Source organism: Neovison vison, chromosome X, assembly GCF_020171115.1.
Source record: "Neovison vison isolate M4711 chromosome X, ASM_NN_V1, whole genome shotgun sequence".
NCBI lineage: Eukaryota > Metazoa > Chordata > Mammalia > Carnivora > Mustelidae > Neogale > Neogale vison.
Genome location: NC_058105.1, coordinates 80,306,680 through 80,333,020, shown reverse-complemented (window position 1 = coordinate 80,333,020; position 26,341 = coordinate 80,306,680). Strand labels below are relative to the sequence as shown.

General features: G+C 40.3%; 1 protein-coding gene across 3 annotated transcripts in view; it reads right to left on the bottom strand.

Moving 5' to 3' along the window:
• The window catches only part of PFKFB1 (6-phosphofructo-2-kinase/fructose-2,6-biphosphatase 1), a 102,485-nt gene that overhangs the window by 15,116 nt on the left and 61,028 nt on the right, over positions 1-26,341 (bottom strand). The window contains exons 2-10 of one of the 3 annotated variants that reach the window (XM_044234462.1): positions 24,394-24,519; positions 20,807-20,900; positions 19,273-19,339; positions 17,933-18,007; positions 17,405-17,461; positions 14,175-14,296; positions 9,495-9,702; positions 6,507-6,653; positions 5,370-5,474 (exon numbers count right to left, since the gene is read on the bottom strand). In XM_044234462.1, coding sequence (XP_044090397.1) covers positions 5,370-5,474; positions 6,507-6,653; positions 9,495-9,702; positions 14,175-14,296; positions 17,405-17,461; positions 17,933-18,007; positions 19,273-19,339; positions 20,807-20,900; positions 24,394-24,519 — 1,001 coding nt within the window. The remainder of the gene's footprint in view (positions 1-5,369; positions 5,475-6,506; positions 6,654-9,494; positions 9,703-14,174; positions 14,297-17,404; positions 17,462-17,932; positions 18,008-19,272; positions 19,340-20,806; positions 20,901-24,393; positions 24,520-26,341) is intronic. The other 2 variants (XM_044234460.1, XM_044234461.1) reach the window with 2 other exon arrangements.

Sequence of the window (26,341 nt, the reverse complement as noted above, 5' to 3'; positions counted from 1 at the left end):
ATTCTCCAGAATAGGTTACCCACTGGGTCACAAATCAGGCCTCAACTGGTACAAATACAATGAGATCATACCATGCATATTTTCAGACCACAACGCTATGAAACATAAAGTCAATCACTAGAAAAAAATTGGAAGGACCACAGATACATGCAGGTTAAAGAACATTCTACAAAACAATGAATGGTTACCAGGAAATTAAAGAATACTTAAAAAATACATAGAAGCAAATGAAAGTTAAAACATGACACTTTAAACCTTTGGGATGCAGCAAAGGCAGTAGGAAGAGAGAAGTGCATAGCAATACAGGCCTTTCTCAAGAGGCAAGAAAAGTCTCAAAGAGAAAAGCTAACCTTACAACTAATGGAGCTGGAAAAAAGAATAGCAAATAAAACCTATACCAAGCAGGAAACTAGAATTAATAAAATTAAAGCAGAATTCAGTGATAGAAAATTGAATTTAAAAAAAAAAAGAACAGATCAATGAAAATAGGAGCTGTTCTTTGAAAGAATTAATAATATTGATAAACATCTAGCCAAACTTATGAAAAAGAAAAGAACATATTGCATGGAGCACTGAGTGTGGTACATAAACAATGAATCTTGGAACACTGAGAAAAATAAAATAAAATAAAGATGTTTAAAAAAAGAAAAGAGAAATGACCCAAATAAATAAAATCATGAATGAAAGAGGAGAGATCACAACCAACACCAAGGAAGTACAGACAATTATAAGAGCATATTATGAGCAACAATATGCCAACAAATTAGTCTATCTGGAAGAAATGGGTGGATTCCTAGAAACCTATAAAGTGCCAAAACTGAATCAGGAAAAAATAGGAAATCTGAACAGACTCATAACTATTAAAGAAACTACAGTAGTTATAAAAAAATCTCCCAAAAAACAAGAGTCCAGGACCGGATGGTCTCCCAGGGAAATTCTATGAAACATTTAAAAAATTAGGGGCACTTGGGGGGCTCAGTGGGTTAAAGCCTCTGCTTTCAGCTCAGGTCATGACCCCAGGGTCCTGAGATCGGGTCCCACATTGGGCTATTTGCTTGGTGGGGAGCCTGCTTCCCCGCCCCCTCTCTGCCTGTCTCTCTGCCTACTTGTGATCTCTGTATGTCAAATAAATAAATAAAATCTTAAAAAAAATAAAATATTAATACATATTCTTTTGAAGTTCTTCAAAGAATAGAAATGGAAGAAAACTTTCAAACTCATTCTATGATGGCAGCATTACTTTGATCACCAAACCAAAGACCTCACTCAAAACGAGAATTAGAGACCAATATCTCTGATGAACATGCATGCCAAAATTCTCACCAAGATACTAGCTAATAGGATCCAACAGTACATCAAAAGGATTATTCATCATGACCAGGCGGGATTTATTCCTGGGCTTCATGTGTGGTTCAACATCTGCAAATCAATCAATGTGATAACACATTAACAAAAGAAAAGAAATGAACCATATGATCCTCTCAATAGATGCAAAAAAAAAAGCATCTTTCTTGTTGAAAACTCTTTGCAGTGTAGGGAAAGAAGAAACACCTCAGTATCATAAAAAACTGTATATGAAAACCCCATAGAGAATATCATCCTCAATGGGGAAAAACTGAGAGCTTTTCTCCTAAGGTCAAGAGCAAGTCAGGGATGTCCTCTCTCACCACTCTTGTTCGACATTGTACTGGAAGTTCTAGCCTCAGCAATCGACAACAAAAAGAAATAAAAGCCATCCAAATCAGCAACTTTCACTCTTTGCCATCAACATGATACTCTATGTAGAAAACCCAGAATGCTCTCCCCTTCCAAAATTTCCTAGAACTGATACAGGGATTCAGCAATGTGGCAGGATACAAAATCAAAGCACAGAAGTCAGCTGCATTTCTATACACTAAAAATGAAGCTGAAGAAAGGGAAATCAAGGAATTGATTCCAATTATGATTGCAACAAAAAGTATAAGCTACCTGAAATAAACCTAATCAAAGAAATAAGTATCTGTATTCTGAAAACAATATGACACTTATAAAAGAAATTGAGGAAGAGACAAAGAAATGGAAAAACATCCATGCTCACAAATTGGATGAACAAATATTGTTAAAATGTCTAGGCTACCCAAAGCAATTTACACTTTCAAAGCAATCTTTGTCAGAATATGATCAGCATAGAGCTGGAACAAACAATCCTGATATTTGTATGGAACCAGAAAAGACCCTGAATAGCTAAAGGAATGTTGCAAAACAAAACCAAAGTTGGTGACATCACTATTCTGGACTTCAAGCTGTATTACAAAGCTGTAATCATCAGGACACTATAGTACTGGCACAAAAACAGACACATAGACCAATAGAACAGCATAGAGACCCAGAAATGATTCTCCAACTCTATGATCAACTAATCTTAGACAAAGCAGGAAAGAATATCCAATGAAAAAAAAGACAGTCTCTGCAAAAAATGGTGTTGGGAAAATTGGATAGCCACATGCAGAGGAATGAAACAGGACTACTTTCTTATACCATAAACAAAAATCAATTCCAAATGAATGAAATATGTAAGTGTGAGACAAGAATCCATCAAAATTCTAGAGAAGAACACAGACAGCAACCTCTTTTCCCATCCCATCCAACATCTTGCTCAACATGGCTTCAAAGACAAAGGAAACAAAAGCAAAAATGAAGTATTGGGATTTCATCAGCATGAAAAGCTTCCACACAGCAAAAGAAACAGTCAACAAAACTAAAAGGAGCCTATGGAATGGGAGAAGATATTGTCAAATTTCTCATCAGATAAAGGGATGATATCCAAAATCTCTAAAGAAGTTATCAAACTCAACTTCCAAAAAACAAAAAACCCAGTCAAGAAATGGGCAGAAGACATGAAAAGACATTTCTCTCTTTTTTTTAAAGATTTTATTTATTTATTTGACCAAGAGAAATCACAAGTAGAGAGAGAGGCAGGCAGAGAGAGAGGGGGGGAAGCAGGCTCCCTGCTGAGCAGAGAGCCCGATGCGGGACTCGATCCCAGGACTCTGAGATCATGACCTGAGCCGAAGGCAGCGGCTTAACCCACTGAGCCACCCAGGAGACATTTCTCCAAAGAAGACTTATGAATGGCTAATAGACACATGAAAAAACGTTCCACATCACTAGCCACTAGGGAAATACAAATCAAACCCACAATGAGATACCACCTCACACCTGTCAGAATGGCTAAAATTAACAACTGAGGAATCAACAGATGTTGGTGAGGATGTGGAGAAAGAAGAATCCTCTTACACTTTTGGTGGAAACACAAACTGGTGTAGCCACTCTGGAAAACAGTATGGAGGTTTCTCAAAATGTTAAAAACAGAGCTACCCTGTGATACACCAGTTGCACTCTGAGGTATTTATCCTAAGGATATAAAGATAGTGATTCAAAGGGGCTCATGAACCCCAATGTTTATAGCAACAATGTCCACAGTTGCCAAAATATGAAAAGAGCACAGATGTCCTTCTACAGATGGATACAGAAGATGTGGTATATACAATGGAATATTACTCAGCCACCAAAAAATGAAATCTTGCCATTTGCAATGATGTGGTTGGAAGTAGAGGGTATTAAGCTGAGTGAAATAAGTCAAAGAATGACAAATACCATAGGATTTCATTCATATGTAGAATTAAACAGACAAAACAGATGAACATAGGGGAAGGGAGAGAAAAATAAAATAAGAGGAACCAGAGAGGGAGACAAACTATAAGAGACTCTTAACTGTAGGAAATAAACTGAGGGTTGCTGGAGGGCAGGTGGGGGGATGGGGTAACTGGGTAATGGACATTAAGAGGTCACTTGAAGTAATGAGCACTGGGTGTTGTATGCAACTGATTAATTACTGAATTCTACCTCTGAAACTGATAATGTGGAGCATATTAATTAAATTGAATTTAAAAATTTTTTTAAAAAAGAATGAAACATTATATAACAAATATAGATGCAAAATCTCAGGAGCAGAATTTTAGAGAAGGGAGAAAAAGAGAAATATAAACTAAGCATAAAGTTTCAGAAAAAAATCTCAAAATAAGAGAATAGAAATAAGCTCAATTAAATCATTAATTATAATAAAAGTAAATGTATCAGAATTACAATAAAAGACAAATATTTTCACATTGTATTAAAAGCAACAAAAGCTGGGATACCTAGGTGGCTCAGTCAGTTTTGCATCTGACTCTTGATTTTGGCTCAGTTCATGATCTTTGGTTTATTGGATTGAACCCTGTGTTGGTCTCCATGTTCAGTGAGGAGTCTTCTTCTCTTCCTCTCTTTTTTCCTTGCCTTCTCCCCTCCCCCTGCTCATGATCTCTATGTCTCTAAGATAAAATAAATAAGTCTTCTAAAAAATCAATTATATTCTCTTTACAAGAAACCTAAAACAAAAAACCCCAGAGAAATTGAAAGTAAATTAATAAAGATGAAGTAGGCAAATACTAACTAGAAAACACACACATATATAAATATAGATAGATAAATAGATGATAGATAAACAGAGAGATAGATAGATACAGCTATATTAATACTAGATAAAATACACTTTCAAGAAGAAACATTATTAGGGGAAATATTATTCCTAGTGAAATATGCAATTCACTAAGAAGATATAATTGCTTTAAATCTGTATGCATGTAATAACATAGCTTCAACATAAATAAGAAAAAATTAAGGCAAACTCAGACTCACTTTATAATGTCATTTCTGAGGATGAGGATAAAAGTGTGAAATTGCTTTGCAACATAGGATATGTATTATTTTACCTTCCTTGGTGTCCTGCTTTTCTTATAATTGTTCCCAGGAATGTATATCAAAAATGGAGTATGACTAATAAATACTTTAAGATGTGGAACTGGCTAAATGAATCTGCTGGGTGGAAAGCAATAAGGATCTGCCTGATATGGGAATTAGGGAACTGATGGTCTGGTTCATATGGTGGCAAAGAATCTGGTCAAACTATTATTAGCCATTGTTCCACTCTAGACTCTAACTGGACTGGATCTTTAGGCAACTTGGCAATAAAATGACAGGAGTATGTTGAACTACTTCAGGTGTCTTTAGTGAAAGGATACCAGAGACAAAATCTAGGATGAAGCCCTCCAAAACAGATGGGATATAAGGAGGCAATTATTTTAGCTTTAGTAAAAGAGGTATCTGTTGCTGATAGCCATGAAGCAGAGAAAACCAAGAGCGATATTATCATGTGCTTTGTGGGATGGCAGCTGCTACAAAATATGCTTTGCTCTGCTTCTAAAGCTGTCCAGGGAACTATGAAATTTTCGTTGTTGGAATGAAGTTACTGGGAGGAGTTCTAGGAGGCAGGCAATCCCTCCAAACCTTACCTCTCCCTTGGGATAGCGGTAGCGATATTTATCTTGGTCCCGTAGTGCAAATTCTTCAGGGTAGTGTTCCTGGATTTCCTCATAGGTCATCTCCTCACAGACACCCTGAGAAGAATTATTTGGGGATAAACGTATTCACAAGGTGAAATCCATACAGCCTTTACCATAGTTCTGAGTCCAAAGATTATGGCACAGCAACACACTTGATTTTCTGTGAAGCCAGCTCTATGTTTGTGCCTATTGTCTGAGTGTGTGTGTGTGTGTGCATGCGCACATGAAGTGTATGGATGTGAGAGAGTGTGCGTGTGTACAGGTGTGTTCAGTATGAGTATATGGTGTGTACCTGTGTATGGTGTTTCTCTATGATTGTCCCAAAAAGTTTGTAGATGTACATTTCAATATGTGTTTTATAAAAAACTAGTTTCCACACATGATTAGAATGGTTATTTACTTATTTACTTATTTATTTATATTAATCAAGTATAATTAACTTACACTGTTATATTAATTTTAGGTGTATAATATAATAATTCAATAATTCTATACATTTCTCAGTGCTCATCAAGATAAGTGTACTCTTAATATGCTGTGGCTATTTCACTCGTCCCCCTGCCCACCTCCCTTCTGAGAACCACCAGTTTACTAAAGAGTCTGTTTTTTGTTTATCTCTTCTTTTATCATTGTTTATTACATTCTGAATATATGAAATAATATGGTCTTGTCTTCTTTTTACGAATGTGAATCACATCCAGGCCACTTCTTGACTTAGACTGCATCTTTGGCTTTCCATTTTTAGGGCAGCATCCACATATTTCAACATGAAGTATAAAATGCTTTGAGATGCCTCCTTTCCAACCTCATCTCCCTTATACTTCCCTTCTTACAACATTTTGTCATAGGATGTGCACTGTCTTATTTATGGCCTGCCTTTGGGCTCCATGAGGACAGAGAACATGTCTATTCTGGGCTTCACTGGATCTCCGACACACAGAACAGTGTATGGTGCATGGCTGGTTGCTGAGAAATACTTGTTGAATTAATTGTGTTCTTCATAGGAGCCAAAGAAGAGGCAACCGAGGGGATAAGCCCGGGTCAAGTCCCTTTAACTACCAGGAAGTTCATCGCCCATGATCTCACCGCATCAATTTCGTTCAGGGCCTTCCACTGCTCATAGGGAACACCCAGGGCCTCAGCTGTCTGGATAGTCCTCTTCATGTGGCTGGTCCACACCTTCAGGGAGCTGATGCCCTGGGACTGAATGAAGTTGGCCAGGGCATAGGCGTACTGGGGAATGGGGTTGCAGAATATGAGAAGAGGGGAGAGAGAGAGAGAGATGAAAGAAAACAGAGTAGCTGTGAGATCTGCCACAAATGGTGAAATGATGATGAACAAGAAAGAGTAGAATTTAAATGTTTCCAATTTATAAACAGGGATATGACAAGGATCAAGGGAATAGAAACAGGTATGTGTGTTTATGTATGTATATGTGTGTGTGTGTGTGTGTGTGTGTGTGTGTGTTCATTGATGCTTGTTTAATAAACCCCTTGCTCAGTTATTCATTCAAAGAACCCACCTCTGGCAATTGTGGAGCCTGGGACAAGACTACAAATGGAGGCACTTTACCCAGTCAACCTCCCTTCTCTTCTCATTTGTGGCTCCATCCTGCACTTGTAGGTGTTTTGAGTACATGTTTGTAGATAACCTAGTCACATGACCAAATTCTATCCACACCCTATTTCCACTGATTCCCATGATCCACAAAGAGTGACTGTTTGGTCACTCCTTTGCCGAGGGCTACACACTACTGTGATATGGCCTGTTCTCAGGCGGACAGACTCTGAGATAGGCCCACACAGGCATGGAGAGCAGACTCCAGGCCAGAAGGGTAGGGGATTCTGGGTTTTGGGTACTCAGAGTGTGGTCCAGAAGTAGGGGGTGTGTGATTTGGGGACATTTTTTTTTGACTCTGGGGATTCTCATTTTCTTGAGTTGGGGTCTTGGAACCCAGCTTCTAAGGTCATTCAGACGAGATCGGGCGCGTTCAGGGTGGTATGGCCGTAGACCCAGCTTCTAAGGTCATTCAAACATATACTGAGTGTGTGTGATCATGGGCTGGGTATCAGGGTGTCCCGTTCTCAAGACAGAGCCAGTCCAGTAGGGAAACAATGACAGTACTGAAAGGAAACATGAAAGGCTGTGGGAGCCCAAATGAGCAAGTGGTTTGTTCTTTTGCATAATGTCATGTTATTAGTCACAGGTAGTAACATGAGGAACACTGGCACAAATGCATAGATTTATTTATATGTACACATGTGTATGTACAAATGTAAGTATTTTGTATACACATTCTAATTATGAATTATGAGTCAGTAGTCAGTGTGCTCTGGCGGAAGGAGCCCTTGATTGGGAAGTAGGCAACAGGGGTTAAACTTTCCCAACTTCCTTATATGTCCCTGTGTGACCTGGGACACATTCCTGTTTCTCCCTGGCTTTATATCTTCTGCCTGTAAGTTGTAAACACCATTAGCTCACTGAACCTCTCCTTTGAGCATCACATTAGATAGTGGAAGAGGAACACATAGAGTGCTCTTGACATACAGTAGGTGACAGCCTCTGTGATTGATTATGAGTGACAGCCAATGAGAAAGTGTTTTGTAAATTGCATGGTGCACTGTGCCCATAAGTATGAAGGTTGGTGCCAGGCATTTACCTGTACATGCACATGTTTGTGTTCAAGGGAAGTACGTATTGTGGAGATGGCCATGTGTCCAAACTGGGTATTGAGATGTATGGGCAGAGCCATAGCTGGCCCCAACCAAGAGACCCCTGGCTGCAGGTAGTGCCATAGGGAAAGGGTGATGCCACCAGTACCCTCTACTCTGCTCTGAAGAGTACGATAGGTGGGAATCAAAGGTCTGAGTCCACCTCAAGGGGAGCCTGACAGTCTGAAGTAACAGAAAGGGAACCATGAGGACCAGGCCTTCCAGTGCAGTGCCATGCTTAAGACACTACCACTTCTGCAGTGGGGGATGAAGAGGGGCAGACAGGAAAGCCTGGTTTTCAATTCTGGCTCTTTTTAAATTGGTTACTTGACCTGGGGCTGCTCTTTTCTCCTCCCTGGGCCTCAGCGTCCTCAGATTTCATGAACCATTAATGGTAATGTCTACCCCACAGAGCTGTTGTGAGGATTGAGTAAGGTCACACTTGTGGAAGCAGAAGGTGCTGTTGCTGTGCACAGGTGCCCAATAAAAGAGAGTGCTTCCTCCCTCCTGCACCCCATTTCCCAATTTTTCTACCCAAGCCATCCTCCCAGCAAGAACAATAACTGTGTTAACAAGCCCAGGCACAGGGCCAAACATTAAGGGAAATGTGTGCCTTATTTTATTTTATATCCTTAAGGTGCAGGTTACTATGCTTGGCTGGAGAGAAGAGAATAATGCCACAGTCAGAGATGAGCTAGAACTGGAACAGATGAAGTCCAGGGCACAGTGAGCTGCCTGGGAGAGCAGGAAGGGACAGGGGAGGGCTTCCTGGACCAAACCAGGGAGCAGAAGCTGGACCTTGGAAGGAGGTGGGAGAGAGAGGGCAGGAAAAGAGCAGTAACTGGTGGAGAACAAGTGCTGAAAATGGAATGGCCTGAAGTGGGGGTAGGGGTTGTGGCATTAGCCCCGAATAAGGGAGAAAATAGATTCAAGGATGGGGCATATAAGGGCAGCTGTCAGGGCATGTGATGGTCACCAGCTGACAGCAACCTAGGAGAGCAACCTAGGTGGGGAAAATTGCACAAGCAAAGGCACAGAGTTGAGAGAGAGAGGAGAGGAATCAGTCAGGCAAGAGTGAGGGGTGCTCACTGTAATGGGGCTGCAAGAGCAAGCAGATCTGGGCAGGCATGAAGTGCCAACACCAAGCTAACAGACATGCAGATGTTGTTAGCACATGGGAGTCATTCAAGGATTGGTCAAGACTGAGTGACTGATTGGGTGGAAGAGCAGGTGTGACCAGAACCTGCTTTTACCCTGTCACTGACTCCCCCATCCTTAGGACCCAGGCAGTAGCTGTACCATCAGCCACAGCCCACCTGGGCCAGCTTACCCAATGCCTCAGTGTGCCTGGGTCCCTTCTTACCTGCTTGCCCCGAGCTGAGAGGCCAGAGTCACCTCCAATGCGGCCTCTGAGGTTGAGTTCACTCTCTCCATGCCGGCATAGGTAGATGGATCGGGGTGTGACGTGGATGTTCATGAGATAGTAGACTGTGCGGCTCTGGATGTGGTCCTGTACTCGGTTCACCATGTATCGTGTGCCCACATCGAAGATCTTGATATAGGAGAGGTGGCTAGGCCAGCCCAAGAAGAAGAAAGTGCAGCTCAGGGGATGATGATGGAGAGGCTGATCCCAAGACAAAGCCCCATCCCCACACCCTGCCTTCAAGCCTCTTCTATAATGCAGCTTTCACCTACCTTTCTACTATCAAAATGTCATGCTTTGCCCTATTCTGGGTACCTGTTCTAGAGACTTCGCTCCCAGCCACCTTAAAGAGCTCACTGGCTGTTACCACCTTCCACTGTTTCCTTTCTTCAGTTTCAGCTTGATCCAAACCAACTTTTCACTATCACTTTTTACACTCCAGGGATCTGGGTTCTGTTCTTCATAGTTCACACTCATGACATACTCAGAGAAAAACAGTAATCCTGTGACCCTGGCTGCCTCCCACATCTTACTGGAAGCTCCTGAATTGTCTACGCAATCTTCTAAATCTCAAGCTGAGTTCTGTACCTCTATTCTTCAAGTCCCCTGCTATGATATATTGTATTTGACACCAGACAGGCAGCTTCCAGATTGTGTCTGTGCACAGTTGTGTCTGTGTGTGTAGGTCTCTTCTCACTCAGAAAGGGAAAAAAGTTGTTTTTCCCCCCTATATGTCATGCAGTCAACAAACACACCCTCCTTTGTTCTAACCATTGTCCTTGAGGTGGGGACTTAGCATCTGCCCTTTGGAAGCTCTTCCTTCAATCAAGAACATACACTTGGAAACATGTGACCAATGCTCAACATCCCTTCCATAAACAGTCTCTTAGATGTGCCAAGTGTTAGGATGTGGGGATGCAGAGATGGTCTACAACATGGAAATCCTGTGGTCCTTGCTTCAAGCCCCATTTTATCCCCTCAATTCTGTGCTCTAGTCATGAATTAATAACTATACACAGAGTGATAATCAAACTATTCAACAACCTGTCTGCAGAGGAGCTGGGAATGAGCAACCCTGACTAATTAGAGGACTAGAGCCATGGAGTAAGTCTTCTGAGGTCCCTGCTGTAACAGGCATGAGTCCTTTAGTTGTTGGACTATATGGAGTTCAAGAAGATCCCTGGGAAGAAGTGGGGAAGGCTGCACCGATGGGATGACATACCAGGAACCCTGGATGCACAGTAGCAAAACAAGGTAAATAGAAATAGCTAAATTAACCCAAGGCAGGTAAAGCAGTGGCTGATGGGTTTGGTTTCAGAAAGCCTCCTCTCTGATCTTCCTAGAGATGACCTTTTAATCTGTATCATACTTAATCATGCCCATCCCTGTCATCTATATCCAATGGTTTCTGCAGGACACTTGCACTTGCTAAGCATTTTCTTTTGTGCATCTGGCAGGGAGTGGGGACTTCGAAATACATGAATCCTCATAATCGTCCTAGGAATCAAGGATTATTAGCTGTGTTTTATAGGAGAGGAAACTGAAGCACAGAGAGTGGAAATGATATGCTTAAGGTTACTCTCTACAACTATCTTGTCTAAGAGTCTCAGAACCTTGTGATGGAAAATATCTGATGTAGCCTTGTTGCCTAATTACTGTCTATTCCTGGTGCTAGGTCCTGGGTAGTTCTAGGAGAGCTTTCAACTTCTTGTTTAGTCTGACATTCTATGTACCTGCACACACTGGCCCTACTTGGCCTCACCTCACAGTCCCATACCCACACCCATGCCCATAATTACTCTGTTTCAATCTAGCCTTTATGATTTTGCTGGAATATTTTCTAAACTCCCCTACTTTTTTTCCAATTTATTTATTTTCAGAAAAACAGTATTCATTATTTTTTCACCACACCCAGTGCTCCATGCAATCCATGCCCTCTATAATACCCACCACCTGGTACCCCAACCTCCCACCCCCCCCGCCACTTCAAACCCCTCAGATTCTTTTTCAGAGTCCATAGTCTCTCGTGGTTCACCTCCCCTTCCAATTTACCCCAACTCCCTTCTCCTCTCTAACACCCCTTGTCCTCCATGCTATTTGTTATGCTCCACAAATAAGTGAAACCATATGATAATTGACTCTCTCTGCTTGACTTATTTCACTCAGCATAATCTCTTCCAGTCCTGTCCATGTTGCTACAAAAGTTGGGTATTCATCCTTTCTGATGGAGGCATAATACTCCATAGTGTATATGGACCACATCTTCCTTATTCATTCGTCTGTTGAAGGGCATCTTGGTTCTTTCAATAGTTTGGCAACCGTGGCCATTGCTGCTATAAACATTGGGGTAGAGATGGCCCTTCTTTTCACGACATCTGTATCCTTGGGGTAAATACCCAGGAGTGCAATTGCAGGGTCATAGGGAAGCTCTATTTTTAATTTCTTGAGGAATCTCCACACTGTTCTCCAAAGAGGCTGCACCAACTTGCATTCCCACCAACAGTGTAAGAGTGTAAACTCCCCTACTTTTATTCAGATTTAACTACAGTATTCCAAAATCCTGTTCTGTTTGCTTAAAGACATTCCTTTCCTGCTTTCCAAAGCTGAGCTCCTATGCATCCATTCTTTGAGAGCCAACACATTCATTCTCTCTAGGACATCTTTGAGCCCAGAATCACATGAAGTCTTTTAGAGGTGCTTCCCACTGAAAGTAATATATAAGCTAGTGCCTATCTCTACTATGTGAAATCTAAAATAAATATCATACACTATATTATATGAGGAGGTCCCATGAAATTTTGAGTTTTTTCCCCCATTTTGACCACATTGATGCTGGTTTTGAAATTAAAATAGTAAACACTTTACAGATTGTTTTATTCCTATTTTTGGTAGCCTCCACCTTTCTGGTACCCCAAACACATGCCTATACTGGGTAAACCTGCTCTTCCACATCTTTCTTCCCAAGCTGAGCTGAGTTTTCCCCTTTGTATTCCTTTAGCCCACTTGGTTTACAATTTCTTTTTTTTTCCAATTTATTTATTTTTAGAATGGTTTACAATTTCTACAATTCTGATCAACTGCATGTTCATTGGCTTCTCCAACTAAATGTGCATTCTCTCACAGCAGGGACAACCCTTCTCTCTTTGGATTCCTAGGGCACAGCTTTGGCTGGGCCCTGATACATGGATGTAAAAATCTTGAAATAAAGTCAAACTTCAGAATATGTCATCTTTAGGCCTAAACTGATTCATCAAACACTACCTGAGCACCCTCAGCATTCTATGCTGAAGACTAGGGGCTTTCTCAATGCTTCTTTCACTTTAGCTCCCCTTCAAGCTTTTTTCAACATATGCTGCTAGCCTATATGGTGCATTTGTGGAAATTTGAATAAATTACACTTTCCTCAAGAAAGAAACATCCCCACTCCAACACACATGCCTCGGTGAGGAAAACAAGTGTACCCTTGACCTGGTTGTCTTTGCACAGTGAACAGTCTTTACAATTGTATATAAAGTTCCTGCTTCTCGCACCAAGAGTCTAAGCTTCATGTGACACTTCGTTATGATACAGGGATGTGGGAAGAGTAAAATTTGACTGGAAGAGTGAGATAAGGGTTTGAATAAATGTTCTACTGACTCATTATGTGGCCTTAGTTAAGTCCATGCACAGTTCTGGGTCTCAATTTCTCCATCTATGAGCAATGCAGTAACAATACTTACCTCTTAGGACTTTGGTTGGGCAAAGCTGGAAGGATGTTGTTTAAACTTCCTAAGGTTTTAATAACTATTTGAGGCCTCCTCATACTCCTCATTTGGGGCCATAAGGTTCTAGGTGACCAGAGTCTTCTCGCATCACAACCCATTTTGAGGACTCTGTGAATATCTTATGTCTGAAACTCATATATTCCAGCTAACATGTTTCTAATTTTTAGCTGACATTATGAATGAGAGTTTCATATTTTCATGTGTCTTCCCATATATCAAGGCACTATGGAAGCTATCTGCAGATAGAAACCACCTTTCTTGACAGTATTTATACTCCTATGTACACCACAACTCAAAGAGGCCGGATAATTATTGATTGAAGAGGTACATGGGTTTATGAAAAGAGACATGAGTAGGAGACAAAATATATGGTTAGAATCCTAGTTCTACCCCTTGATTTGTGCTGGGAGCTTGGCAAGTGGTTTCAGCTAAGATTCAATTTCCTCTTCTTGAAAACTTATGAACATAAGATCTATTTTGGCTTCCTTTATAGGGGTGCTGAGGGGATTCAATGAAACAAAGAAGGTGGCATCCATGTGTGAGGAATGCTTTTGAAAAAAATAAAAGCAACAACTACAGGAGGGAAGAATTTGTTCTTAGAGATCAGGGTCCTGATCTGTTCATATTGGTCAGGAAGGCACTACTTTAAAACTCTCATGGACATTTTATATATCAAGGATTTACTACCTCAGACAATTAGAACTTGGAGAGTCCTAAAGGGAAATCATTGATTCTAGCTCCCGGACGTTACAGATAGAGAAGGTGAGACCCAGAAAAGGACATTTCCACAGGTACTAAAAAACATCAAAATAGGGGTAAAGATCTAGTCCTGGATTTTAGGGTTCTGGGTTCTTACCTGTCCAGTTCATCATCCAAGGGTTGGTAGTTGACCTCATAGCATTCAATTCTCTTTAGAAAGTCTTCCAGAACCTTTTCTCGGTCACAGTCTATGTAATCAGGGCTGCCAAGTTTTACTTGCTAGGAAAAGGGAGAACAGAGGAACTGTGAGAGACAGAGACTCTAACAGTGAACTTTGGAAGTGCCCTTAGAGATCACTGAGTACAACATCCCTCATCACAAAGATGAGGAAATTGAGACTTAGACAAAAGGTCTTGCCAAGTTACAAATCAGTCAATTAAAGAGAATTTAGAATGTGTGACTCCTTATGCTTATTTCGATGTGATTAAACAAGGTCTGTTATATTGTACTCAGTTCTAGAGAACACGGTGTTTAAGAAGAACATTTAAAAGAAGATGTGGGTTGGTTAATTGAATTTAAATGAAAAAAGAAGATGTGGTGTATATCTATATCTATATTACTCAGCCATTAAAAAGATGAAATCTTACCATTTGCAACAACATGAATGGAACTAGAGGGTATTTTTTTAAAGATTTTATTTATTTATTTATTTGACAGAGACAGATCACAAGTAGACAGAGAGTCAGGGGGAAGCAGACTCCCCGCCAAGCAGAGAGCCGGATGCGGGGTTTGATCTCAGGACCCTGAGATCATGACCTGAGCTGAAGGCGGAGGCTTAACCCACTGAGCCACCCAGGTGCCCCTGGAACTTGAGGGTATTATGCGGAGTCATAAGGAATAAGAATAAGAAATAAGTCAATCAGATAAAGACAATTATTGTATGATTTCTTTAAATAATATTTTATTTATTTGAGAGAGAGCAAGCGTGAGCAGGGGGAATGGGCAGAAGAAGAGGGAGAAGCAGACTCCCTGTTGAGCAGGGAGCCCAATGCAGGACTCAATCCCAGGACTCTGGAATCATGACCTGAGCTGAAGGCAGATGCTTAAAAGACTGAACCACCCAGGTGCCCTGATTTCACTCATATATGGAATTTAAGAAACAAATCAGAGGATCATAGGGGAAGGGAGGGGAAAATAAAATCAGAGAGGAAGACAAACCATAAGTGACTCTTAATCTCACAAAACAAACTGAGGGTTGCTGGGGGGAGGGGGATTGGGAGAAGGGGGGTGGGGTTATGGACATTGGGGAGGGTATGTGCTTTGGTGAGTGCTGTGAAATGTGTAAACCTGGCGATTCACAGACCTGTACCCCTGGGGATAAAAATATATTATATGTTTATAAAAAAAATAAATAATTAAAAAAAGAGACTCTTAACTATTGGAAACAAACTGAGGTTTGCTGAAGGGGAGGTGGATGGGGGGATGGGGTAACTGGCTGATAGGCATTAAGAAGGGCACTTGGTGTAATGAGCCATGATTGTTATATGCAACTGATGAATCACTAACTCTACTTCTGAAACTAATACTACACTGTATGTTAATTAATTGAATTTAAATTTAAAAATTAAAAAGTTATAAAAGAGGATCAGAAACTGTGATGTGAGAAATGGCCAAAGAAGAGGAACAGGAGATTTTGGCCAGGGGTCATAATGGCATACATGTATTGAGTGTTGAATGAGAGAACATGGCATGTTGGCTTTAAATTTCTGAAAGGTTAATGTCTCTTAATCCCCCATGCTTATCTTCTCCACCCACATTTGTTATCTCAGTGACTGGTGCTATCACCCATTCAGTTACCTGAGCCTAGAAAAAATATGGGAGTCACCCTAGATGCATCTTCATCCCTCACCTCTCAGCAGGCACAAGACCTTCTCCATTCTATCTTCTAAATATCCCTCCTATTGATTTCCATTCTCTCTTGCCTGGACACTTACTCTAGCTTTGTGACTAGTTACTCTTGTCTACAGTCTTGTTACTTCTGATGTATTCCTCATATTAGCAGCCAGAAAGATATTTTTTAACATGCCCATCTGACCATGGCATTCCCGTGCTTAAAGCTCTTCACCATTTTCTTATATCCTTTAGGGCACAGTGTGAACTATTTTATCAGGTGACCCATTTGTAATAATTGATTCCAAAATAATTTCTTCATCTCATCTCCCATTGCACTTCTATTCCTCTACACACTTTGCTCTAGACAACTTGAACTTCTTATAGTTCTGTGGAGATACAGTAATTAGTATATGCTATTCCTTTATATCCAATTCTTCACCTGTCAAATTCCATTTGCATTCCTCAAGATTCAGGCCAGCTATTGCTTTCATTGTTAAGTCTTCCCTGGTACACATTTATCCCTCTCATGCAAGGCTAGGTATTCAACAGTGTTCTCCCAGAGCCTCCTTTATTTCTTCATCTCAGCCCAGACATACGGTTATGTCTATAAACTTGTCAGTATCTCCAAGTATCTCTCACTAGACTGTGAGATCAAGGGCAGCATTCTCCTCTATGTCTTGAGTACACAGAATGGCCCAGTACAGTTGTATAGATTAGATTTTTGTTGAATCAGTAAATGGATAGATGGAAGGGTGGATGAATAACAGGGGTTGGAAATGTTCTATGGCCTAAGAGACAAAAATACGACTAATCAGTTAAAACTTCAGGGAGGCAAATTTCAGCTTGATTGGACTGCATTTGATGAAGAAATGAGTCTCTTTTCATTGGAGGTATGAAAAGAAAATATAGACAAATATTTAGCTGAGATTTCAAGTATGTGATGGAGGGTTGAGAGAGGTAACCTATAAGGTCTCTTCTGTCCCTGAGCTCCAGTAATTTCATGAAACAAGGAACAGTAAAATGTGGCAGATGACCCAGTTCTAGAGCACATGTCCAGAATCTAAAAGCAGTTACTTTTCTGATACAAGCCTGAGGTCCAGTCCCACTTCTACTTCTTTCTGGTTGTATGAGGCTTTCAAAAACTCTTAGAATCTGTTTCCTCTCTCTAACAATGAAATGATTCCTAACATGCAGGTTGTTGTAGCAAATCAGTAAGAGTCAAGTTTGGTGCCCAGTGCATATTAACGACTCTATATTATGGCTTCTTTAAATTTCATAGGGTTATTATAGACTAGGAAGGTCAGGAAATACTTCCTACAGGAAGTAGGAAGAATAGTTAGGAATAAGAATAGGAATCTTAGGAATAGCAATAAGAATAGGAATAGGAATAGGAAGCTCAGAGAAGAATATCACCTTTAATAACCTCATAGAGGTCTTTTATGTGTTACTCAAGCCTGAGGAAAAGTAAAGAGGAAAGGGTAAGGTACTCCTTACCCTGATGTTTTCTGCAATGATGCCAGGGTCATTACAGATGGACTCAATGAAAAAGACCTATAAGAGAGAAAGAAGAGAAATTTCCAGCAGGGAATTATATTTGGTAGGGCCAAACATAGCTTCACCTCTTCTCAGTGACTTTGAGTCATCCCTAGGGGCATCTATGACAACATCATTTCATACAGTGTTACTTTTCAGGATTCTGAGTTTTATGAGACATATTGACTCAAAACTGAATGACCCTAGATTATCTTTTATGTTTTTACTTCTTATATATGCTTTTTGTAGTAGTTCTCTTCCCTCCTTTCTCATTTCCACCCCCACAGTGTCTGCCTGTCAGCAATTATCTTCCATTGTCCAATATGTCACCTCTTTCCTGTTCTGTTTTGTTGCTTTTGTGATCTGGAAAGCCATATAACCAAATTACAATGTTGAACTTGAATTTGTAGTTGATTTGGCAGATTAGAGTCCTCTGGTTTGCCTACTATATTAAGTATGCTGTAGATGACAGTGGGAATGTTACTATACCTTGTAACCATGTTCTTTAGCAAACTGCAGAATTAGTGACCGTCGTTCTCTGGTTGTGTTGGTGGCATCAAAAACCTAGAGGCCAATGATGAAATTAGTTTACTCTGAATCTGGTTTTGGGAGAACACCTACTTCTTGGCTATCCTTGTGCTAGGTGGAGGGCTTCCAGTAAAACATAAATCTTGACTGAGTTTTGAAGAATAGGAAGGACTTGAAATAATTGATTTATGCCAATTTCTTAAGCATTCATTGAGTGCTTGCTGTCAGTCCAGAAATGTAACAGACTGTAGGTATAAATAAGAGGAAAATTGTAAGTTTTTACTAGGGTAATTTTATAGGTAAAATAACCAATGCTTAGAGGAAGGATTTGCTTTAACCAAGGCAACCAAGAGTTGCTAACAGAGCAGAGCTAGAATGGATCCTCTCAACTCCTAGTTGAGGCTTCCTCTTTCCTATCACTTTGGAGCTCTTCAAGAACAGGAAACAACTCTCTACCTTCAGCACCTAAGGTGGAACAATTTGAGACTATTTTCTCCTTTTAGAATTCACAAATTTTACCCCAAGCATCTATGAAACTAAATTGACTAGACATTTAAGTAAGTCTCTAGAACTAAAAAATGTTTGTACTGTAGTCTTAAACTATACTGTAGTCTTTCTGAATTGTTGGGGGTGGGGTGGTAAAGCACAGTGGTTAAGAGTGTAGATTTTGGACCTATGCAACCTGAATTCTAGTTTTGGCCTTGTTGTAGTCATGCTGTGTCACCTTGGGAAATTATTCAATCTCTCTGTACCATTTTTCTGGGCATAAAATGGAGTATAAAAACAATGCCTATCTCACGGGAGAGGGGGAATTAAATTAATATGAATATCCAACTTTTGTAGCAACATGGACGGGACTGGAAGAGATTATGCTGAGTGAAATCAGTCAAGCAGAGAGAGTCAATTATCATATGGTTTCACTCATTTGTGGAGCATAACCAATAGCATGGAGGACAAGGGGCGTTAGAGAGTAGTAGGGAATTTGGGTAAATTGGAAGGGGAGGTGAACCATGAGAGACTATGGACTCTGAAAAACAGTCTGAGGGGTTTGAAGTGGGGGGGGGTGGGAGGTTGGGGTACCAGGTGGTGGGTATTATAGAGGGCACAGCTTGCATGGAGCACTGGGTGTGGTGAAAAAATAATGAATACTGTTTTTCTGAAAATAAATAAATTGGGAAAAAAAAATAAATTAATATGTGCAAAGTTCTTAGAATAGTGTATAGAACATAGTAAATGCTCAGTACATACTAGGGGCCTTCATTCTGGCAGAAATTTGAAGAAAAAAATGCAAAATTCCTTACCGCAACATGACCTTCCTCATGGCTGAGATAGTCATGGACATCCTTCAGGGCTGCCAGGGCACACTGCCTGAAAAGGATGGAGAAAGAAACAGAGACAATCCCTGTCCCCAAGATGAGTTCCTCTCTATGTCCTTCCATTATCTTTTGCACCATCTCTCAGATATTTCACGTTAAATTATTCATCTATGAAACATTTACACAGGGTATCTTATGTTGTAGGCACCATGACAAGCACAAGACAGGTCACACAGTTGAAAGTGGTTCTGTGTGCACATCTTAGGGGGAGGCATAAAGTGACATATCCAGGAAAAAAAGGATAAATGACAGAGTCATAATATTAAAAAAACAACACTTGAGGGGGTAGAGCACAAGTGGAACTGGTCCTTAAACCCAGGTAGAGATTGAGTATATAGTCTGTGAAGTAGAAGGCATTCCTGGAATGGGTAATAGTACAAGCACAGGTATTATGGTGGCAATATGTTTATGCATTTGGAAAAAAATATGTTTAGTGGTTACTCTTTGTTGGGTTCTATTATAAGGGCGTGGATCAATAAATGAGACCTAAGTTCTGTTCTGGAAGTGTTGTGTCTTGTAAAGGAGAGAGGACTTGAGATTAAATAAATGGTATTGGACCTGCAATTGCACTACTGGGTATTTAACCCAAAGATACAGATGTCATGAAAAGAAGGGCCATCTGTACCCCAATGTTTATAGCAGCAATGGCCACGGTCACCAAACTGTGGAAAGAACCAAGATGCCCTTCAATGGACGAATGGATAAGGAAAATGTGGTCCATATACACTATGGAGTATTCTGCCTCCATCAGAAAGGATGAATACCCAACTTTTATATCCACATGGACGGGACTTGAAGAGATTATGCCGAGTGAAATAAGTCAAGCAGAGAGAGTCACTTATCATATGGTTTCACTTATTTGTGGAGCATAACAAATAGCATGGAGGACAAGGGGAGATGGAGAGGAGAAGGGAGTTGAGGGAAATTGGAAGGGGAGGTGAACCATGAGAGACTATGGACTCTGAAAAACAATCTGAGGGTTTTGAAGGGGCGGGGGGTGGGAGACAGGTGGGAACCAGGTGGTGGGTATTAGAGAGGGCATGGATTGCATGGAGCACTGGGTATGGTGCAAAAACAATGAATACTGCTATGCTGAAAAGAAATAAAATAAAATAAAATAAAATAAAATTTAAATAAATAAATAAATAAATAAATAAATGGTATTGGAGAGACTGGAATGGGCCAAGCTATTGACATCCTTAAAGGCTCAGACTCTTAGATTTTCCACTCTCTCCTATAAGCAATAGGAGACATTTTATTTATAAGTTCTTAAGTAGGGGATGGTTATGACCACAAACAGGTTTTGGGTATAGTAGTGGAAGAATTTTTCCAATCACCATTTGAGACTCTAGAAGGCCTCCTTTTTAACCCAAATTACTCTGCTCTACATCCCCGTTATCTGAACAAAGCCCTCTTTCAGCCAGGGTCAGCTCTGATCTCTAAAATATTAGAAACTTACTTCCTTATATGTAGGGCCTCCATGTTGTCTGGAAGAAAAAATTCGTAGTTCTTGTAGCTCACTGCCTCTCGTCGGTACTGGCCTAAATTAAACACTGAAAGCAGGGAGGTCTGGTGAAGGGATTGGAAAGATTCTAGTGGAAAAATATGTCAGTTCTGGGAGAGATTTCAGAGATTGAAGGAGGTATAGTTTGTAGTTATGCAATATGCTTTTAAAGCTTTAAATTATGGTTACCATCTCATTTATTCCTCACAACAACTCAGCAATATAGGATTTACAATCCCATTTTACAAATGAAGAAACTGAAGTTCAGAGAAAGGAAGTAATTTTCATAGTTAATAAATGGGAAGCTGGGATTAAAAACCAGGCCTGTTTGGCTCCAAAGCTAGTGGATTTTCTGCTATTCTATTTTTTCATAAACTCTAATGCTTTCAATGCTCTACTGTATTGGAAAAACAAGGAAACAGATCCAATGAGTAAAATCAATCACTAAGTATCAAACAGTGAGTCAGCAGGTAATAGAACTAGACTGGACCTCCTGAATCCTAGTCCAATGTTATTACATTTTCCAGTATCATGACAGAGAATCTAAATTTATTGCCCTCTCTAGGCTATATTTTCCCATTAGTAATTGTGAAAAACCTGACAGAAGGTAAGGAAAGGAGGAGAAAGAGGATAAAGGGACCAATGCAATATTTCATTAATCCATTCAATAATTACATTCTGATGCGCATTCTGACACACACTGTAAAGTGGATATGAGTTCTGAGGTCTCAAAGATAGATGAGATATGCATGATGGGGCCCCAAGGAGCTCACAATCCAGCAAAAACTGACAGTAAACCAGCAAACATAGAGTTCCCACACAGTTTTTTGAGTTCTCCAATAGGCATTCAAAAGAATAAGGGGGAAGGACAGACTAACTACACTTGGAGTAATCTAAGATGATTTGTGGAGAAAGCAACATTTGAGTCAGTCTTTTTTTGTTTTTTAAAGATTTTATTTGACATATAGAGATCACAAGTAGGCAGAGAGGCAGGCAGAGAGAGAGGAGGAAGCAGGCTCCCTGCTGAGCACACAGCCCAATGCAGGGCTTGATTCCAGGACCCTGAGATCATGACCTGAGCCGAAGGCAGAAGCATTAACCAACTCAGCCACCCAGGCGCCCCTTGAGTCAGTCTTTTTCAGAAGGCAGGCCTTTTATAGGCAACCAAGGGGGTTGGGAGTGGGGAATAAAGACATTTCAGGTAGAGGAACACCATAAGCAAAGGTATAACATTGTCAGAAGGCAGAACATATTTGGGGGATGGGGAGTCATTCACTGTGACTGAAGCCTGTGATGCTGACAGGGACAGATTGTGGAGGACTTTGAACAACAGGCCAAAAAACTTGGGTTTAAACTTGTAGACCAAGAAGACCCTTGGAGGCTGTAGGTATGGTAAGCTTTATTCTTTGAAGCATGACACTGAAGCTTTGTGCTCTGTGAAATGGACTGGACTGGAGCAGATGGAACGCATGTGCATTAGGGCACAGACCCATGCACCACCATCCCATGTTCCCCTAACATCCAGCAGAAGCTACTTGGAGACTGCAGTCCTCCGCAAATACTATTCCCTCTCTGCTCTTCTGCCAGTGTTCTACTTTTCCCACAGGACCAAGCTCAAATATATTCCATCTAGAAGTTTCTCTGCCTTCCAGTTGGTGATTTCCTCTGTGAGCCCCCTCAGTACCCTGCTCTAGGATTCCTTAAGTGACCATGAGGTGTTAGTATGCATCCCAGCCAGATAGAAGACTCTTCAAGGACAGGGTGTGAATCTCATTAATTTTTACATCTTCAATGTCTAGCATGGATTTTGGCACATAAAAAACCATTAGGAAACACTTCACCAGTGAATTAGAGAAGGAAAAGAAGAAATATGAGAAAGAAAGGAGGAGAGTTGAAGAAAGGGAGGGAAGCGTGCAGATGCATAAGGTGCTGGGATGGGCAAGAGAAAGGTGAGAAAAATAATGGAGAAAAGGTGAGTATAGGGCCAATGTGGGATTAGTTTTTCTTCCCATCAGTAGAACCAAGTAGCAGACCTGGCACAGTGAGTGTCAGGCTTTGGAAATAACCAGACGTGGGCTCATTTCCTGGTTCTGTCACTGGGTGGCCATGTGCCTTTAGAGGTCCTTCACCTCTTGAGCATTAATGTAGTCAACTGTGGAATGATGATAATACTAGTTTCTTTTTCGTGGGCATTATAGAACTTAAAAAAATAGATGTTAGTTCTTTGAGGATAGGCATCCTATTCTACTTGTCTTTGCTCAGTATCCAACAAGGGCTTTGTCACAGCTATGTGCTCATTGAATAATTAATGATTGAATAAATAAATGCCCAAGCAGAACTTTTTGCTGCACTGGGGGGCAGTGCTCCATTTCACAAGGGGGGGGTCTAAGTACTTGCTTAGTGTATCAGCCAAGGGGGAACATGGCCCCAATAAAATTTTCAGATAAGTTGATATTCACTGGAAGCATCAATATAGTCATTTGAGATAAATATAAACACTGGTAGACCTTCTTACCATTACTGTTTTTATTCTGAATTGTATATGATATGGGGACACCCTATCTCTTACTGTTTAAAGCATCTGAATGTCTTAATCTGGTCACACTTCAGAGAGGGAAAGGAATATGACCTGGTCCCCTGCCCCCAGAACAGCTCCTGGAGAGAGACCCAGGCACACACTGCAACAACACACTCTATAATTAGTGTTGGCATAGAAAGTGCTGTCAGGAGGTTTGGTATGGGAGCCCAGATAAGCAGTCTTCTCAGGGGAAACAGAGCAATCAAATAGGAATGGGGATACAGGTTGTAGGTGGGCAGAGAAATCAAATGGGGAATGGGAGAGAACAATTACTAAATAACTGGTAGTAAGCAGAAAAGAGACCACACTGAAGAGAATGTTTAAAATTGGAAACGGGAAGTGAAGGAGGAGTTTGGCAGGTATTGAAGGAGGACTTTCTGGAGGTGGAAAAAGGCAGGACCACTTCCAGGTGGGAAGTAGAAGTCAACAAGCTCAGACCTAAAGAGAGGCACCTTCTGAACTCCAAAAGATGAGGTGAGTGAAGGTGCCCAACTTTAGTGAAGACCCTCTGGGAACCTCTGGGCTGTGGCTCCAATATGCTTGATTCTACATACCCTAAGACTTGAAGAAAACCTTAAGGTTTTGAATAAATGGTAATGTTAATAAAAGTAGTAATATTGGTGTGGCAAGAATAATAATAATGGTAATAAAAATAGTATATTACTCATAAGATTATGTTAAGGCCTTGTAAAACTGGAGGTCCCTGAGAACAGACATTTAATCTCACTAGTTTTCCTATGCCTATTACCTAGAATATTGTGAGGCATAGAGTATGTTCTCAAGATACTATAAAACTTTTAAGAGTGTGGTGGTGGTGGTAGTAGTAGTAGTAGTAATCTGAAGATTGGTAATAATGGTTTGAGGTGTTCCTGATACTGAGGGAATGTCTCTTTCATGCCTGCTACCTTAACCTTCAGCCAGTGGCAGGTAATGGGCTGTAGAGCAAAGGGTTTCAGAGACATACCTTTAGTTGGTGTTCCTATCCAGTTGAGATATCTTGTGAGCTTCGTGGAGATATAGGTCTTTCCTCGAGCTGGTAACCCCACCATGATCACCATTGTGGGGGAATTAGTAAACTGGGGTATCGATGCTGAAAGATAAACAGAATCTCAAAAACTCATTCCCAGGTTCCCATTCTCTTCTGGTAACAGCTCAGGGATGTTGAATTGGGAAAACAACTTACCTACCATTATAAGAATAATAACAAAAACCTGGAAATTTTCAAACTGACTTCTGAATTCTTCAGAAAACTGGGATTACAGTGTGAACAGCTAAAACCAATCTATAGAGACAGGCAGGCATCTGCAGGGAGCAACAGAGCAGGTGTTTGCTTATCTTTCAACATATAAACTCATAAGAAGACGGAGCTAAAAATTTATAATAAATTGCTAAATGTTCATTGTGGGCTAGTGTGAGAATATGAAGCCCCTGGGGCTGAAGACATAGGTGGTTTTGCATCCTCTAGGAATTCCACCAATTACAGAAGAATCTTGAAAAAGATGTCCTATAGTTCTGGTTTGGAGAGGAAAACAGAATAGAAGCCATTGCTGAAATTGTGCCCAGGCCATTCTCCCTTTGTATTCTATGAAACAAAAGCCTTAGTCTTCACAGAGAAAGGGAATGCAACTGTAGTTTGAGAGCACTGGTGGAAATTAACTGCAGCTGACAGAGTGGAATGCCCAACACTATTGAAACTCTGCTGAGACCAATCTACTCCATCTCCCTAAAAGAAAATAAGACTTCATCTGAAGAAGGAAGGGCAACAGAAATTGAGGACACTGGTAGAAACTCACTACACCTGGAGAAGGAAAGTGGAAGAAAAATGCTGTAGCCCAGAAGGCTAGCAATATACACTAGGCCCACCATTATAGTTAAAGAAGACCCAGGAACACATGGGAGGGTCATACCTCCAGGACTGAGGATAAGCCTGCCTAAGACTGAGGTTTAATCAGATTAACATGAAATGTCATTAGTTCCCTTTTCCCTATTACCAGGCTAAAATAAGTAAAATAATAGAAGACTACACCTTCAAAAGAAGAGAAAGGTAATTGTCCCCAGAGAGCAACTCAGAGGGAAGAATCAAGGCAAGAAAAAAATCTTCTGGAGACAAAGAAATCATCAGTATCAGTCTCAGTTATGGTGCTCATATTGGGACTCTCAGGCAGGGAATTTAAAATAGCTATGACTGATAAGTTAAAAGCTTTATTGAAAAGGTAGACCGCATGCAAGGTCAGATAGATAATTTCAGTATGGGGATGGAAAGTATAAGAATCAAATGTAAATGCAAGAGAAAAACACAGTAATGGATCTGAGGAATGTCTTCAATGTTCTCAAAAATGAACATAACATAGCTGAGAAATATATGAACTTGAAGATGGATCAGTAGAAATTACACACCCTAAAATGCAGACAGAAAAAATAGTAAAAACAAACAAAACAAAGTAACCCAGAACAAAATATCCAAGAACTTTGAGAAAGTATCAAATAGTATAATATATATGTAACCTATAAATAACCCATAAATATCATATATATAATTAGAATATATTATATATATATAGAATGTAACATATATGTAATTAGAATAATGGAATGAGAAGAGGGAGATAATGGGGAAGAAGAAATATTTGAAGAAAGAACTGCCAAAATTTTCCAAAATTGAGTTATTGACAACAAACCACAGATTCCAGCATCTCAAAGAATACTAAGCAGCATAAATAAAACTTTAAAAAGAAGCACACCACACCTAGACATAGACAATGCAAACTGCAGAAAATCAGGCAAAAATAAAATACTGAAGGAGGACAGGAAAAAGGTGTGGTAGGAACACCTTACTTACAGAAGAGCAAGGTGGAGAATTATACTGGACTTCTTGTTATAAGCCACATAAGCAAAAAAGATAGTGAAATTAA